Here is a 13,519-nt window from a genome sequence, read left to right as displayed (position 1 = left end):
ATAGTTCTGCTTTCTCCCTGTTGCTTGTCACCTTCTTGCCACTGTCCCCCACTAATGGACCAATCATTTCCTTAACTTTTTTCTTGTTTCTTATATGTTGAAAGAAACTTTTTTTTTGTTATTTTTGACTTTGGTCGCAAGCCTTAGTTCATTTTGAGCCTTAACTTCCCTCACTTCATCTTTGCAGGCACGGGCTGTTTGCTGATATTCTGCCTTAGTTATGTGCCCCTCTTTCCACTTCTTATACTTGTCCTTTTTATCTCTCAGTTTATCAGAGAGTTCTTTATGCAGCCATGCTGGTTTCTTTTGAAAGCTGTTATTTTTCTTCTTTGTTGGTATTGTGCTAGACTGGGCCTTTATTATCTCACTTTTCAAAATTTCCCAAGCTTCTTGAGTTGTTTTCCCCTTTAGGATTCTCATCCATGGAATTCTTCCCAAGGTCTCTCTAAGTTTATTGAAATTAGCTCTTTTATACTCCAAGACTCTAGTTTGGCTGTATTCTATTGCTTGTGCTTCCATAATGTTGAATTCTAATATTGCATGATCACTTCCCCCCAAAGTTCCTGTGGCTTTGACACTTTCTATCATTTCATCTCTGTTAGTGAAAATTAAATCCAATATGGCTAATCCCCTAGTTCCCTTCTTTACCTTTTGGGAGAGAAAGTTGTCTGCTAGGTTTGTCAAGAATCTGTTAGATCTTCACTTGGTGCAGAATTTGTCTCCCAGTTGATATCAGGGTAATTAAAGTCCCTCATTACTATTGTGATGCGCTTCCTACATACCTTAGTTAACTGACTAGCAAAAAGTTCATCTATTTCCTTTGCTTGGTTGGGTGGCCTATAGTATACACCTATGGCAATGTCATTTCCCCCCCTTTTATATTGACCCAAATACATTCAAGTTTCCAGTTTTCATCATTGTTGTGCTCTATTTCTGTAGAGATAAAGTTATTTCTTATATATATGGCAACTCCACCTCCTCTTTTGTTTAGTCTATTTCTTTTAAATAATTTAAATCCCTCTAGCTGTGTGTTCCATTTGTGGGTTTCGTCCCACCATGTTTCTGTAATGGCAACAATATCATATCTACCCTCATTTACCTGAATTTCTAGTTCACCCTGCTTACTGTTCATACTCCTTTATGACTGACCCTGTGTTTACTTGCTACATAACTTGTGTGGTGTCTAAGTTCCCCTATTTTCTTAGATTGCCGGGGACAGTGATGTTCTGTATCAATTAACTCACTGTCCCCTTTGTTTAGTTTAAATATTCCTCCAGAAAAGCTGTGAATTTATTGCCAAGTAACTCAGTCCCTTTCTTGGATGGATGCAGACCATCTCTTTTGTACATTTTTTCATTGGACCAGCTACAGACATCGTGACTAATATAACCAAAGCCTTCTCCTTTACACCACTCCTTTAGCCACATATTAAATTCTGCTATACGCTGGCCTTTTCCATTTTGCTCCTTATACATTGGTAAGACCTCTGAAAAAGTGAGCCTACAGCCCATTCTGCTGAGTTCCTGCCCCAAGCTCTGGAAATCATTAAAGAACTGTTTGACACATTTTTATACCCTACCCATGACGCAGATTCCCCCCTCCCCTATCGCACTCAACCCCCCTTCCCCAATCATCCGATAACTAATCCGGACTGCCTAAAACCACTATCCCTCCCACTGTTCTGTACCAGCCTGCTACCGGCCTTGCAGAAAAGGCAACCCCTTTATAAACGGCAAGAGGCTGGAATGACGTCTGCCAAATTTATTACTACAAAAAACAAACAAGACACGAACCAAGATACAGGAGCTTTGAAACACTATCTGAGCGGTTGCTTTCAGCAAACCAGCCCTCCCCAAACATTCCCTTTATAGAGAGTTCAGGGCGTGGCCTCTCTCTGCCTCCTTCCGAGAAGCCCCACAGCCTTCCTCTGTTTACTCCTACTTGACTGCCTCCTGCGTCGGGCGTCCTAGAACAGGGCCAGCTGTGGGTCATCTTTATCCACACTGTCAGGCTCACACAGCTGGGTCTCCATGGTGACCAAGTGGGAGGGGCCTGCCTGAGGGCTATCATCAGCAAGGTCTTCAACACCCCCCTCCTCCTCTGATTCGTCCGACCCAACTGCCGAACCCACAGGCTGACCCTGAATCACAACACCCATGTACCAGGAAGCCCCTTTGTGCACATCCTACCTATCACCATCTAACTTTCTGTTAAAAAAGCTCAGCTCTTATAGCTATTTCTGTATTTCCTCTGCTTGTGATTTCAGCTAGCGAGCAACTTCTGCTTTTCTTATTTGTATATAGTTTACTTGTCTGAGTTTATGACTTTCGGGTGTCTTCTTCTATAGATCTTTAGACTCATTAGAAATTTCTGAATAATAATCTACTTCTTTCAATGTTGTCCCAGGAAATGCCGGGTTTTGTCTTTTGTTTTGGGCATGGTGTGCTAATGCTAATTAAGCACACAAGACACGTAAATCTTTTTGAGATCTTTGCTTTGCAAAAGAAATGTCACTTGGGATTAAAGTTTCCAAAGCAAGCGCAGAGATTTGTTCTAAGGCCGTGGATTTTAAAGGGTTACAGTTGGAAAAATCATGACATTGGTTGGTCAGAAGCTGGGTACAGAAAGTGAGCAGTGTGGCCTCTAGGCAAATATGAGCTGGTTGGAAGGTACCTTATGCAGCCAGTTTCTCTAACTTGCACAGCACCACTGGAAAAGAATTTGGCAATTGAGTTATTTCAACTTAATACTCTTTGTTCTCGACAACCAGGAAGATCAGTTAATGCAAACAGAATTGGCTGTTGCAATCTGCTCCAGCCCATTTCTTATCTTCTCTGTTTGCAGGTAGACAGTATAAGGAGCAACAGCCATAGGGAGAATGATCAGAGGCATTGGCTTTGCACACCACCAGCCATCCAAACACCATGGGGAATGGATGGATCTGGAAGGGACCCAGCCTCTCCATGCTGCTGCTGGTGACTCTTCTTCCTCTGACTTCATTGGCTAATTACACCGAACCGTAAGATGCTTGTTGGACCTTCTTGTCTTCCTTTTTTCCTTACCAAATCTCCACTTCCAGCTTTGTCCTTCCTTCTTCTTCTTTGCAGGTTTGCAAGTAGGGAATTCACACACTCAACAGAGGAGTCATTGTATGGCTGGTGCCCCAGTGTAGCAACAGTTGGCTTCCTAAGGCTCAGAGGTTTAGAAAAACCAACTGGAGACCCATCCACAAACTGTTGAGGCCAGAGGAAGCAAGCCTAGCATTCTCATGAGTAGCCCGAAAGACATTTAATTAGTCTTTGTAGGCCATTGAAAGCTAGTTAGAGGCCGGATGGGTTTGCTACGGCTATGCAATGCTCTATATTAAATAAATAAATAAAAATAAAAAAAAATAAAAATAAATATATGCTCTTAATAAAAAAATAAAAATAAATATATTCAAAGGCAAAAAACTGGGAGTGATGGGGTATTCAAGCAGCTCATATCTGCAACTTTTTAAAGCAGCCATGTCTCTTTGCAAAATTCTGCGGTTGAAAACAGCACACTCCAAAGTTCCTTTGGGCATTTCAATCCAGAATGCTTCACAATTGTCTTACCTGGTAGGAATTTATTCCACAGCCCAAATGTGAGAAGGAAAATTCAGATTAGGGACTATCACTACCCCTTATTTCTAGAAAATTTTGCTGGTCCCATTTTGTTGAATGTGACCAGGCATATACACAAGCAGTAGCGTAAAGATGATTTAATTAGGGCTCAGTAGTAATATTTTTCTGGGCTTCCAAAATTTATTGAACCATGGCTAATCAGGTAGATCCAAAATAACAACATACTTTGGTTATTCTAATGCAGGTCCAAAATCCAGTTTAGTTACATTTTGCAAAGAGTTAATGATTCAAACAAGTTTGATGGCCTTTTAATTTAATTTAATTTATTGAGATTTATATACCGCCCTTCTCCCAAAGGGACTCAGAACTTTTGCCCAGAACAGAGCAGAATGGTTTTTCTAAAGGTTTCAGGATTTTTTTTTTTTGCATGAAAACACATGAACCTTGTGACTAGAGAGTTTAGCTCTCTGGATTGTACATGAAGTTAATTCAAAAATCATAAGATTTTTCATAGAATTGTGGGGAATCATGGTCTATATGAAAGTTTTTTTCCTCCCTAACATCATGTGCATTATTCATTTGGATATTGGTATTCTCGGTTATTCTGCTCTGTTCTGGATAACTTCTGGAAGCTAAGAGTTGAAGTATAATATTGAAAAGGCTCCATCTATCTCTCATTTATTAATCATATAGCTATGCAGTGCTTTTTTTGTAAAAGAAAAAGGTGCCGGAACTCACACATGTCATACAACCCACCTTGCCTACCCTACAAGGTTCCATCCAAAAAAGGTGTCGGAAATCCGTTCTGAGCGTTCTATTACAAAAGAAGCCCTGCTATGGTTTCTGGGACCCATTTTATATTCAAATAGTAGTCAGTTCTGGCTTTTATACCTTTGTCTTGGGACAGATAAATCCACAGGCCATTTTATTTTATTCCCCAAGTGATGACTGATTGTAAAAGAGCAATATCTTACTTCAATTCTGTTTGCAACAGACTTCTTGTCAAGGATGAAACTTTGGCAGCTACATGCCGCTGTGTTTCAGCTTGCCTTTAGAGTAAGGTGGGGAGGTGTTACTTTTGAGTGGGTTAGATGGAGAAAAGAAACTTCTACATGAAAGCCTAAAAGCGTTTCAAGGGCAGCATAACAGGCATGGGTTTGAAGCAGACGGTTCCCGTAACAAAATGAACTCGATAATATGGACTACGTAAGACGTGGCGGAAACCTATTGTTTAAGTCTATGAATTTGTGTTGGAACCTCAGAGTTAGTGTTGCTTTGACTTTAGTTATACATCTCTACAATTTTCTTGCAAAAATCAATTTAAAAGTCCATGGCAAAAATTTAATCACAGATCCAGTCCAACTACATTTGATTTAGCATTTTTCAAAGCACCCGAAGGACAAGAAGCAATGGATAGAAACAAATCAAGGAGAGAAGCTACCTAGAACTTCCTTCCTTCCTTCCTTCCTTTCCTATCTTCCTTCCTTCCTTTCCTTTCCTTTGTTTTCTTCCTTCCCCCCTCCTTCCTTCCTTCCTTCCTTCCTTCTTTCTTTCTTTCTTTCTTTCTTTCTTTCTTTCTTTCTTTCTTTCTTTCTTTCTTTCTTTCTTTCTTTCTTTCTTCCTTCCTTCCTTCTTTCCTTCCTTCCCTCCCTCCCTCCCTTCCCTCCCCTTCCTTTCTTCCTTCCTTCCTTCCTTCCCTCCCTCCCTCCCTCTCTCTTTCTTTCTTTCTTTTTTTCTTTCTTTCCTTCCTTCCTTCCTTCCTTCCTTCCTTCCTTCCTTCCTTCCTTCCTTCCTTCCTTCCTTCCTTCCTTCCTTCCTTCCTCTGTCACAATGACAAAACTGATAATTAATCCATCAAGGAAATTATTTTAGCTGCAGGGGTGGTGACTTCCTGTAGTGAAACCTACCCTGGTCACAGGACATCCGTGTCACTCACTTGATAAATCCTTTTCCCTTTCCTACCTTCCAGGCAATACTTGATCCTGGTGCCCTCTGTGATCCACATGCAGACCCCTGAGAAGGTTTGTGTCCAGATGCTCCATTTCAATGAGACCTTGGCTTTGAGCATCACCGTGGAATTTGAGGACAAGAACATAAGCTTGACTGAAGTGAACATGATGGTTGAGAAGGACATCTTCCAATGTATTTCCTTCCAGGTAGGAGTTCCAGGGTGTTTTATTTGAGGGGGGGATGATTACTGGCAGGGGTCCAGGAAGTAAAGCAAGAGGTTATACATGCTTTCAATAGGAACTGCGAAGAAGCCTCACACTGTTACCCTTCTTTCTTCTCCAGCTTCCCAAGTTGAAGCATTCCTCAAGCAGTCCTTCAGGACATCCCTCAAGGTTTCGTGGGGCTACAGACCATCCCAAGGTCCTTCTCAGGGTGGCACTGAAGGGAAAAATGTTGAACGTGACACAACAAGAACCGGTCATAGTCAGAAACCCGAGTGACCTACTTTTTGTTCAGACAGACAAGCCCATTTACAAGGCAGGAGAGGAAGGTAAGTGAGGTCCTCCCAGTGGAAAAATTGTAGAGGTAGAGGTATGAACACAATTGGGATCAGAATTTCCATTGCTGAGCAACTTAATTGAGTCATGCCTGTGTCAACGCTGCTAACATCACATATTTTTCCATTGACAACAGATGGAAATGTAGCCATCTTTATCCTTTTGCTTTTAGAGTTAGATGATTTATTTTTATTTATTTATTTAATTTAATTTGTATACCGCCCTTCTGCTGGGAGGGTGGGGATGTGAATGAGAGTCTAGCTAGACATAACACTACACTTAGCGTGAGAATCAAGGTTATTGAGCCCAGAGCTGATAAAAAATTGGCGGGCTGGAGAGCTGGAGAGGAAGCCTGCACTTCAAGCTAATTGGGGAAAGTGATTTATGACTGTTAATTGGGGGAGGGAATTGTGCTTTGATACTATGTCCCCAGGGGAGGAGAAATCAGTTTTTGGCTTCAATTATGTAAGTGCCAATATTATGCTACTTGAATAAAAGATCCTTTAAGGTAAACAATGCCTCAAGTTTCATCTGTTGGAACCATGACAGCCTGATTTTATTATCTTTTTTTCCATGGTTCTTAAGTGAATCACTTAATGTTTGAGTTACAAATGTAATACAGCCTGCCAATTAAATTTGTAATCCGAGGATTTGTTTGATCGAATCACGTTAAATGAATGTGATGACTCCCTTTCTCCAATGCATTCGCTAATTGAATGTGAAGGTCGCTAAATGCACATGAGGTATCTCAAGGTGAGGAAGACTATGGGGGTTTGGTGCTGGATCAGGCCACCCAAGGTCTCTCCCAGTCCACTGAGATACCTCATGCTCCCCTGGGGTCCCCACAATTGCTTCCCCCCATCCTGCCCTGCTGGGTCTCCAGAGACTGGGCCTGGTTTGCTAGCATCCCATAATCCACTTACTCCTCCCCACCCCATTTCCCATGGCTTTACTGAAATAGGCAGGGGCCATGTTGCAGTGTCTCTACGATCAGCCGTAAGGGCAAATGACCACTGTGAGGCGGTTTGCTTTTTAAAATGGTTAATAGGCAATTTCTGACAGCAATTAGAAAGTGAGGCTTGCAAACTTAGTGTCCTTTAAAAGACTTCATTGCAATCACAAAGATAGCTGATCCCTTTGTCTCTGGGCACTTCAATTTGTGGAAAATCACTGTTCTGCCAGGAGTAGCCATCTGGAGCACATGTGGGCTGTTGTGTAGCGGGTTCTTTGGTGCAGGAATGAACACGAGGTAAATGAGTACAGGAAAACTCATGGTTTATTTCTTGCAGAATCTGAACTGGGGAAATGGCTGCAACTAGCCACAATATATAGTCTAGCCCCTAGGTGGCAGCCAATAGGTTTGAAGCAACCATTGTCACCTAGGGATAGCCAATAGCAGCACTGGAGACTTGTAGTCTGGGTTGCTGGAGAGCCGTTAGCTGCTCCAGCAACCCACGTGGTATTACTAATGAGCCCAGTACATAACACCCCTCCCCTCTTAGATCAGACAATATTAACACAAGTTAGTCTTAATGCAATTATCAAGACTCATTATCAAAACAAACTTAAATAATAGTAATAGGAAAAAAACCCATATAGGTTACAATGTTGTTAAACAACGTCTGAATGAATAGGCTTCATTGACAGCACACTAGACAGTTACATCATAGCACCTGAATGAATATGCCTTCATTGACAATACGCCAGACAGTTAACATCATCATACTAGTTTCTGTAGTACAGTGGCAAGCTGCAATGCAACAATATTATAGCTCTTTATTTTACAATGTAATCAGCAAGATATGAAGGAGGCTTGTGTGCCCTAGTGGAACGTCTTGGAGTTCCAGTCACTTTGTGGTCTACCAGCTTACCCAGTGGGCTGGGTAGACCTGTGTCCCTTGGTGCTCCTGAATCAAGGGGATTAGATGCTTTCTGGCTGGCCTCTCCAGGTTGGCCCACCCCAGAGTCAGACTGATCAGCAGAGTAGGCACAGCAGTTGCTGAAGTCTGGTTGGCTTGCTCCTTCAGGGGATCCATATTGCATTCCTGGACTCCCCACTTCTCCCTCTGGTTCCTCCTCAAGTCCTGAGAGTCCATGTGAGGACTGGCTTGGCTGCAGGTTTGAGGACCTTGGGAGGGACTTATGATGCAGTCCTCAATTAGTGGCCATTCTGGAAACCATTTTCTGAGTTGATCAATGTGGCGTCTGACAACTCACCCTCTCTCCAACCCCACTTCATAAGACAGGGGCCCAGATGCTTTGGTAATTTGACCAGGAACCCACAGATTCCCATGACCATAGTTCCTGGCCCAAACCCAATCGCCCATTTGCAGCCCCCTAGCGGGTTTTGGTTGAGAGGATTCTGCTGCCACTCTATCTGGATGCAACCTGACCAGTTTAGTGATCAATCGCCTCCCCCAATGTAGTTCTGCAGGACTTTTGCCTATAGCAGTGCAGGGCATAGAATATTTATATATTTATATTTATTAAACTTATATACTGCCCTTCTCCCGTAGGACCCAGGGCGGTTCACAAGGCAATTAAAACAACATTACAATACAAAAATTAATAGCAATTAAAATAGATTAAATTTTCCTTGATTAAAATCTAAAACCGCTATATCTCTGATTAAAAACCCAATTACAATAAGTTAAAAAAAATAAAAAATCCTCAGTCCTGGCTGGAAAACTCAAAGAACCAGGTCTTCAGGTCCTGGCGGAACGAACGAAAATCAGGGGCAGTCCTAAGCTCTACGGGTAACTGGTTCCAGAGGGCAGGCGTGAGAAGGCCCTCCCTGTGGGAGCGCACAGGACAAAGGGAACTTGATGCCGGCAGCAGGTGTTCCCTCAGATATCCCGGACCCAAGCCATTTAGGGCTTTATAGGTCATCACCAGCACCTTGAATCTCACCCGGAGGACAACCGGAAGCCAATGCAGCTCATGGAGCAGAGGTGTTATATGGGAGTATTGGGAGGCCCCCATCACAACTCGCGCGGCTGCATTCTGCACCAGTTGAAGCCTCCGAGTGGTCCTCAAGGGCAGCCCCATGTAGAGAGCATTGCAGTAGTCTAACCGGGAGGTCACGAGTGCATGAGTGACCGTGCGCAAGGCATCTCGGTCCAGATAGGGCTGCAACTGGCGCACCAGGCGAACCTGGGCAAAAGCCCCCCTGGTCACGGCTGCTATATGATCTTCAAGGCTGAGCCGCGAATCCAGGAGGACGCCCAAGTTGTGAGCCCTATCGATGGGGGGGTAACACCTCACCCCCCATCATTAAAGATGGAATACAATGGTTCACTCGAGATGCCTGTACGCACAGCCACTCAGTCTTGGCAGGATTGAGTCTGAGCCTCTTTCTCCCCATCCAAACCCGAACCGCCTCCAGGCAACGAGACATCATGTCGAGGGCATCACTGAGTTGGTTTGGGGTAGAAAGAAAAAGTTGGGTATCATCGGTGTACTGATGATACCCCACCCCAAAACCACAAATGATCTCACCCAGCGGCTTCATATAGATATTGAACAGGAGGGGAGAGAGGACCGACCCCTGAGGAACTCCACAAATGCTGGCAGAGTAGAAAATCTGCCAATCTGCCAATCTGTGATGCCAGTCACCTATGACAATGCGCATGTCTGATGAAATTAGCTCTAAGGAAGGCCTGAAATTCAGCAGCAGTGAATTGGGTCCCACTGTCTGAAACTAAGACATCTGGCAGCCCATGTGTGGCAAAGAGTTTTCTCAGCACCTGGATAGTCCTAGCAGTAGTCATGTTAGGAACTGGAATTACTTCCAGACATTTGGAGTGGCTACCAACTATTATAAGGAAGAGCTGTCCCTGAAAGGGCCCAGCATAGTCTATGTGAATCCTAGACCAGGGAGTGTGCGTTTCTCCCACCTGTGAACTGGAGCCTGTGGCATTTCAGGCCTCGATTGCTAGCATGTATAACAACCATGGACTTGTGCCTCAATGTCCTTATCAAGGCCAGGCCACCAAAGGTAGCTTCTAGCTAAAGCTTTCATTCTGACAATGCCTGAATGGCCTTCATGTAATGACTGTAAAACCCTGTCTCTTAGGGAAGTGGGAATTATGACTCTGTTTCCCCATAAAATGCACCCCTTGTGGGCAGATAACTCATGCCTTCTGACAAAATAGTTCTGAAATTCAGAACCTGGGCTTTTATCCAACCAGCCCGTGTATACCCATGCCAATACTCTACTAAGTGTTCTATCTGTGGCAGTTTCAGCAGCAATGTCCCCTGCATGGAAGGGGAATTCATGTAGGTCCTGTATTGACAATATTCTAGCAGCTAGAGCTGGATATGGTTCCATTAGTGGCAGTGGTAGTCTGCTGAGGCCATCAGCATGGCCCATTTCTTTATCAGGTTTGTGAATCAATTTAAAAGTGTATGCATATAGAAAAATAGACCATCTCAGCATTCTTGGTGAAAGTATGCGGGGGGGGGGTTGTTTGTTGTGAAAAGTCCCAACAGAGGTTTGTAGTCTGTAAAGACTGTGAAGTCCTTGCCATATAAATAGTCATGGAATTCTTTTATTCCAGCAACAATGGCTAGGGCCTCTTTGTCAATCTGAGCATAGTTGCGCTTGGCAGAGAATAATAGTTTAGTTTATAGTTTTATTTAATCTGTATACCGCCCTTCTCCCTAGGGACTCAGGGCGGTTCACAGGGCATATATAAATAGTAATACAATACAATACAAAAGTTAAAAAAAAAGATTAAATCAATGCCCAGTTAAAAACAATAATACAGTTCTAAAACAACAATTTAAAACCCAAATCCCCCGTCAGGCCAGACCAGCTAATTCAAATAAATGGGTCTTCAGGCCACGACGGAAAGTTCGGAGGTCTGATGCCATCCAGAGCTCCACCGGCAGTTGGTTCCATAATGCCGGAGCGCCCACAGAGAAGGCTCTCCCCCTGGGGGCCGCCAGTCGGCATTCCCTGACTGGAGGCACCCTGAGGAGGCCCTCTCTGTGGGAACGCACAGGGCGGAGGGGAGTTGACGCCGGCAGCAGGTGGTCCCCGAGGTAACCCGGACCCATGCCATGTAAGGACTTAAAGATCATAACCAAGACCTTGAACCTCACCCGGAAGACAACTGGTAACCAATGCAGCTCGCGGAGCAAAGGTGTAACATGGGAGTACCGGGAAACTCCCAAGACAACTCTCGCGGCCGCATTCTGTACCAGTTGGAGCCTCCGAGTGGTCTTCAAGGGAAGCCCCATGTAGAGAGCATTACAGTAGTCAAGGTGAGAGGTCACGAGCGCATGAGTGACCGTGCACAGGGCATCCCGGTCCAGATAGGGCCGGAACTGGCGCACCAGGCGAACCTGGGCGAAAGCCCCCCTAGTCACGGCCACTATATGATCTTCCAGGGTAAGCCGTGAATCTAGGAGGACTCCCAAGTTGCGAGCCCTATCCACGGGGGGTAAGAGCTCATCCCCCATAGAAAGAGATGGAACATTTTGAATGTCCCGGGATGCCGGAATGCACAGCCACTCAGTCTTGTCAGGGTTGAGTTGAAGTCTGTTCCTCCCCATCCAGACCCGAACCGCCTCCAGGCAACGGGACATCACAGCGAGGGCATCACTGGGGTGGTTTGGGGTCGAAAAGAAAAGTTGGGTATCATCAGCATATTGATGATACCCAACTCCAAAACCACGAATGATCTCACCCAGCGGTTTCATATAGATGTTGAACAGTAGAGGCGAGAGAACCGACCCCTGAGGAACTCCACAAACGAGAGACCTAGGGGCCGATCTCTGCCCCCCTGCCAACACCGACTGCGAGCGTCCCAGGAGATAGGAGGAGAACCACCGAAGAACTGTGCCTCCCACTCCCAATCCCCTGAGACGCCGCAGCAAGATACCATGGTCGATGGTATCGAAAGCCGCCGAGAGGTCTAATAGGACTAGGACAGAGGAATATCCCCTGTCCCGAGCCCTCCAGAGATCATTCACCAGAGCGACCAATGCCGTCTCTGTGCTGTACCCGGGCCTGAAACCCGATTGGTAGGGGTCCAGATAATCCGCTTCATCCAGGACCAGAGGGAGCTGATGCGCCACCACACTCTCAACAACCTTCGCAAGAAAGCGAAGGTTGGAGACTGGACGAAAGTTGTTCAAAACAGCTGGGTCCAAGGCAGGCTTCTTGAGGAGAGGTCTCACCACCGCCTCCTTCAAGACGGTGGGGAAATAGCCCTCACTCAAGGAAGCAGATATAACCGCCTGGAGCCAGCCTCGTGTCCTCTCCTTAGCTGCATAAACCAGCCAGGAAGGGCACGGGTCCAACAAACATGTGGAGGAGCTCAGCCTCCCCATAATCCTGTCCACTTCATCAGGGGTCACAGAGTCAAACTCTTCCCAGGTAACGTTGACAAGACCGCCCGTGTCCTGATCGCCCGACTCCGCCCAGTTGGAGTCCAAACCGGTCCGAATCCGAGCGATTTTATCCGACAGATGTTGACTAAATTCCTCGGCACGACCCTGCAAGGGGTCCTCCCTCACCTCCTGATTAAGAAGTGAGCGAGTCACCCTAAACAGGGCGGCTGGGCGATTATCTGCGGACGCGATGAGGGTGGAGAAGTAATTACACCTCGCCACCCTCATCGCTGCGAGATAAGACCTAATATAGGTTCTTAACTGCAACCGGTCGGGTTCGGATCGGCTAGCCCTCCAACAGCTCTCTAGGCCCCGTTTCCGACGCTTCATCTCCTGGAGCTCCGCGGAGAACCATGGAGCTCACTGGGATCTGCGCCGGGTCAGGGGCCGCAAGGGTACAACCCGGTCAAGTGCCTCAGTGGCTGCCCTTTCCCAGGCTTCCACTAAGGCATCCGCCGAGCTGTGAGCAATGGAGGCAGGTGGGGACCCCAGCGCCGCTTGGAATCTATCAGGATCCATTAAGCGTCTGGGGCGGTACCATCTAATTGGTTCCGTGTCCCCACGGCAGGGGGTGGCAAAACGGAAGACCAGCCGCAGGAGATGATGATCGGTCCATGACAGAGGCATAATAAATGGAGAGCCCCCACCAAGATCATCCAACCACCGTCTAGATAAAAAAATCAGGTCAAGGGTGTGACCTCCCTCATGAGTTGGTTCTGAAATTACTTGCGTCAGGTCCATGGCCGTCATGGAAGCCATGAACTCCCGAGCTAGCTCAGATGAACCTCCCAGGGATGGTAGATTGAAGTCTCCCAAAACTATAAGTTTGGGAAACTCAACCACCAAACCCGAGAGGATATCGAGCAGCTCGGGCAGGGCTGCTGCTGTGCGACTAGGCGAAATGTACACCAGCAGCAAGCCCAACTGCGCCCCAGAACCAAATCTCACAAAGAGAGACTCACACCCGACTATCTGAGAAACGGTGGACTCCCGCGGACGTAAGGTCTC

At 45.7% G+C, this 13,519-nt stretch overlaps 2 protein-coding genes across 2 annotated transcripts in view; both read left to right on the top strand.

The window, feature by feature from the left end:
• LOC310635868 (pregnancy zone protein-like) overlaps window positions 1-2,908 on the top strand; it is a 109,344-nt gene extending 106,436 nt beyond the window's left edge. The window contains exon 36 of the mRNA XM_083355200.1: window positions 2,845-2,908. Coding sequence (XP_083211326.1) covers window positions 2,845-2,873 — 29 coding nt within the window. The 3' untranslated portion in view covers window positions 2,874-2,908. The remainder of the gene's footprint in view (window positions 1-2,844) is intronic.
• A 16-nt stretch (window positions 2,909-2,924) lies between these two features.
• LOC310634717 (alpha-2-macroglobulin-like) overlaps window positions 2,925-13,519 on the top strand; it is a gene marked incomplete at its 5' end in the record, with an annotated part of 88,928 nt that continues 78,333 nt past the window's right edge. The window contains 3 exons of the mRNA XM_083353251.1: window positions 2,925-3,019; window positions 5,575-5,761; window positions 5,898-6,105. Of these exons, the coding sequence (XP_083209377.1) occupies window positions 2,925-3,019; window positions 5,575-5,761; window positions 5,898-6,105 (490 nt within the window). The remainder of the gene's footprint in view (window positions 3,020-5,574; window positions 5,762-5,897; window positions 6,106-13,519) is intronic.

This window comes from Vipera ursinii, assembly GCF_947247035.1.
Source record: "Vipera ursinii genome assembly, chromosome: 2".
Taxonomy (NCBI): Eukaryota; Metazoa; Chordata; class Lepidosauria; order Squamata; family Viperidae; genus Vipera; species Vipera ursinii.
This window is presented reverse-complemented; position numbering and strand designations above follow the sequence as displayed.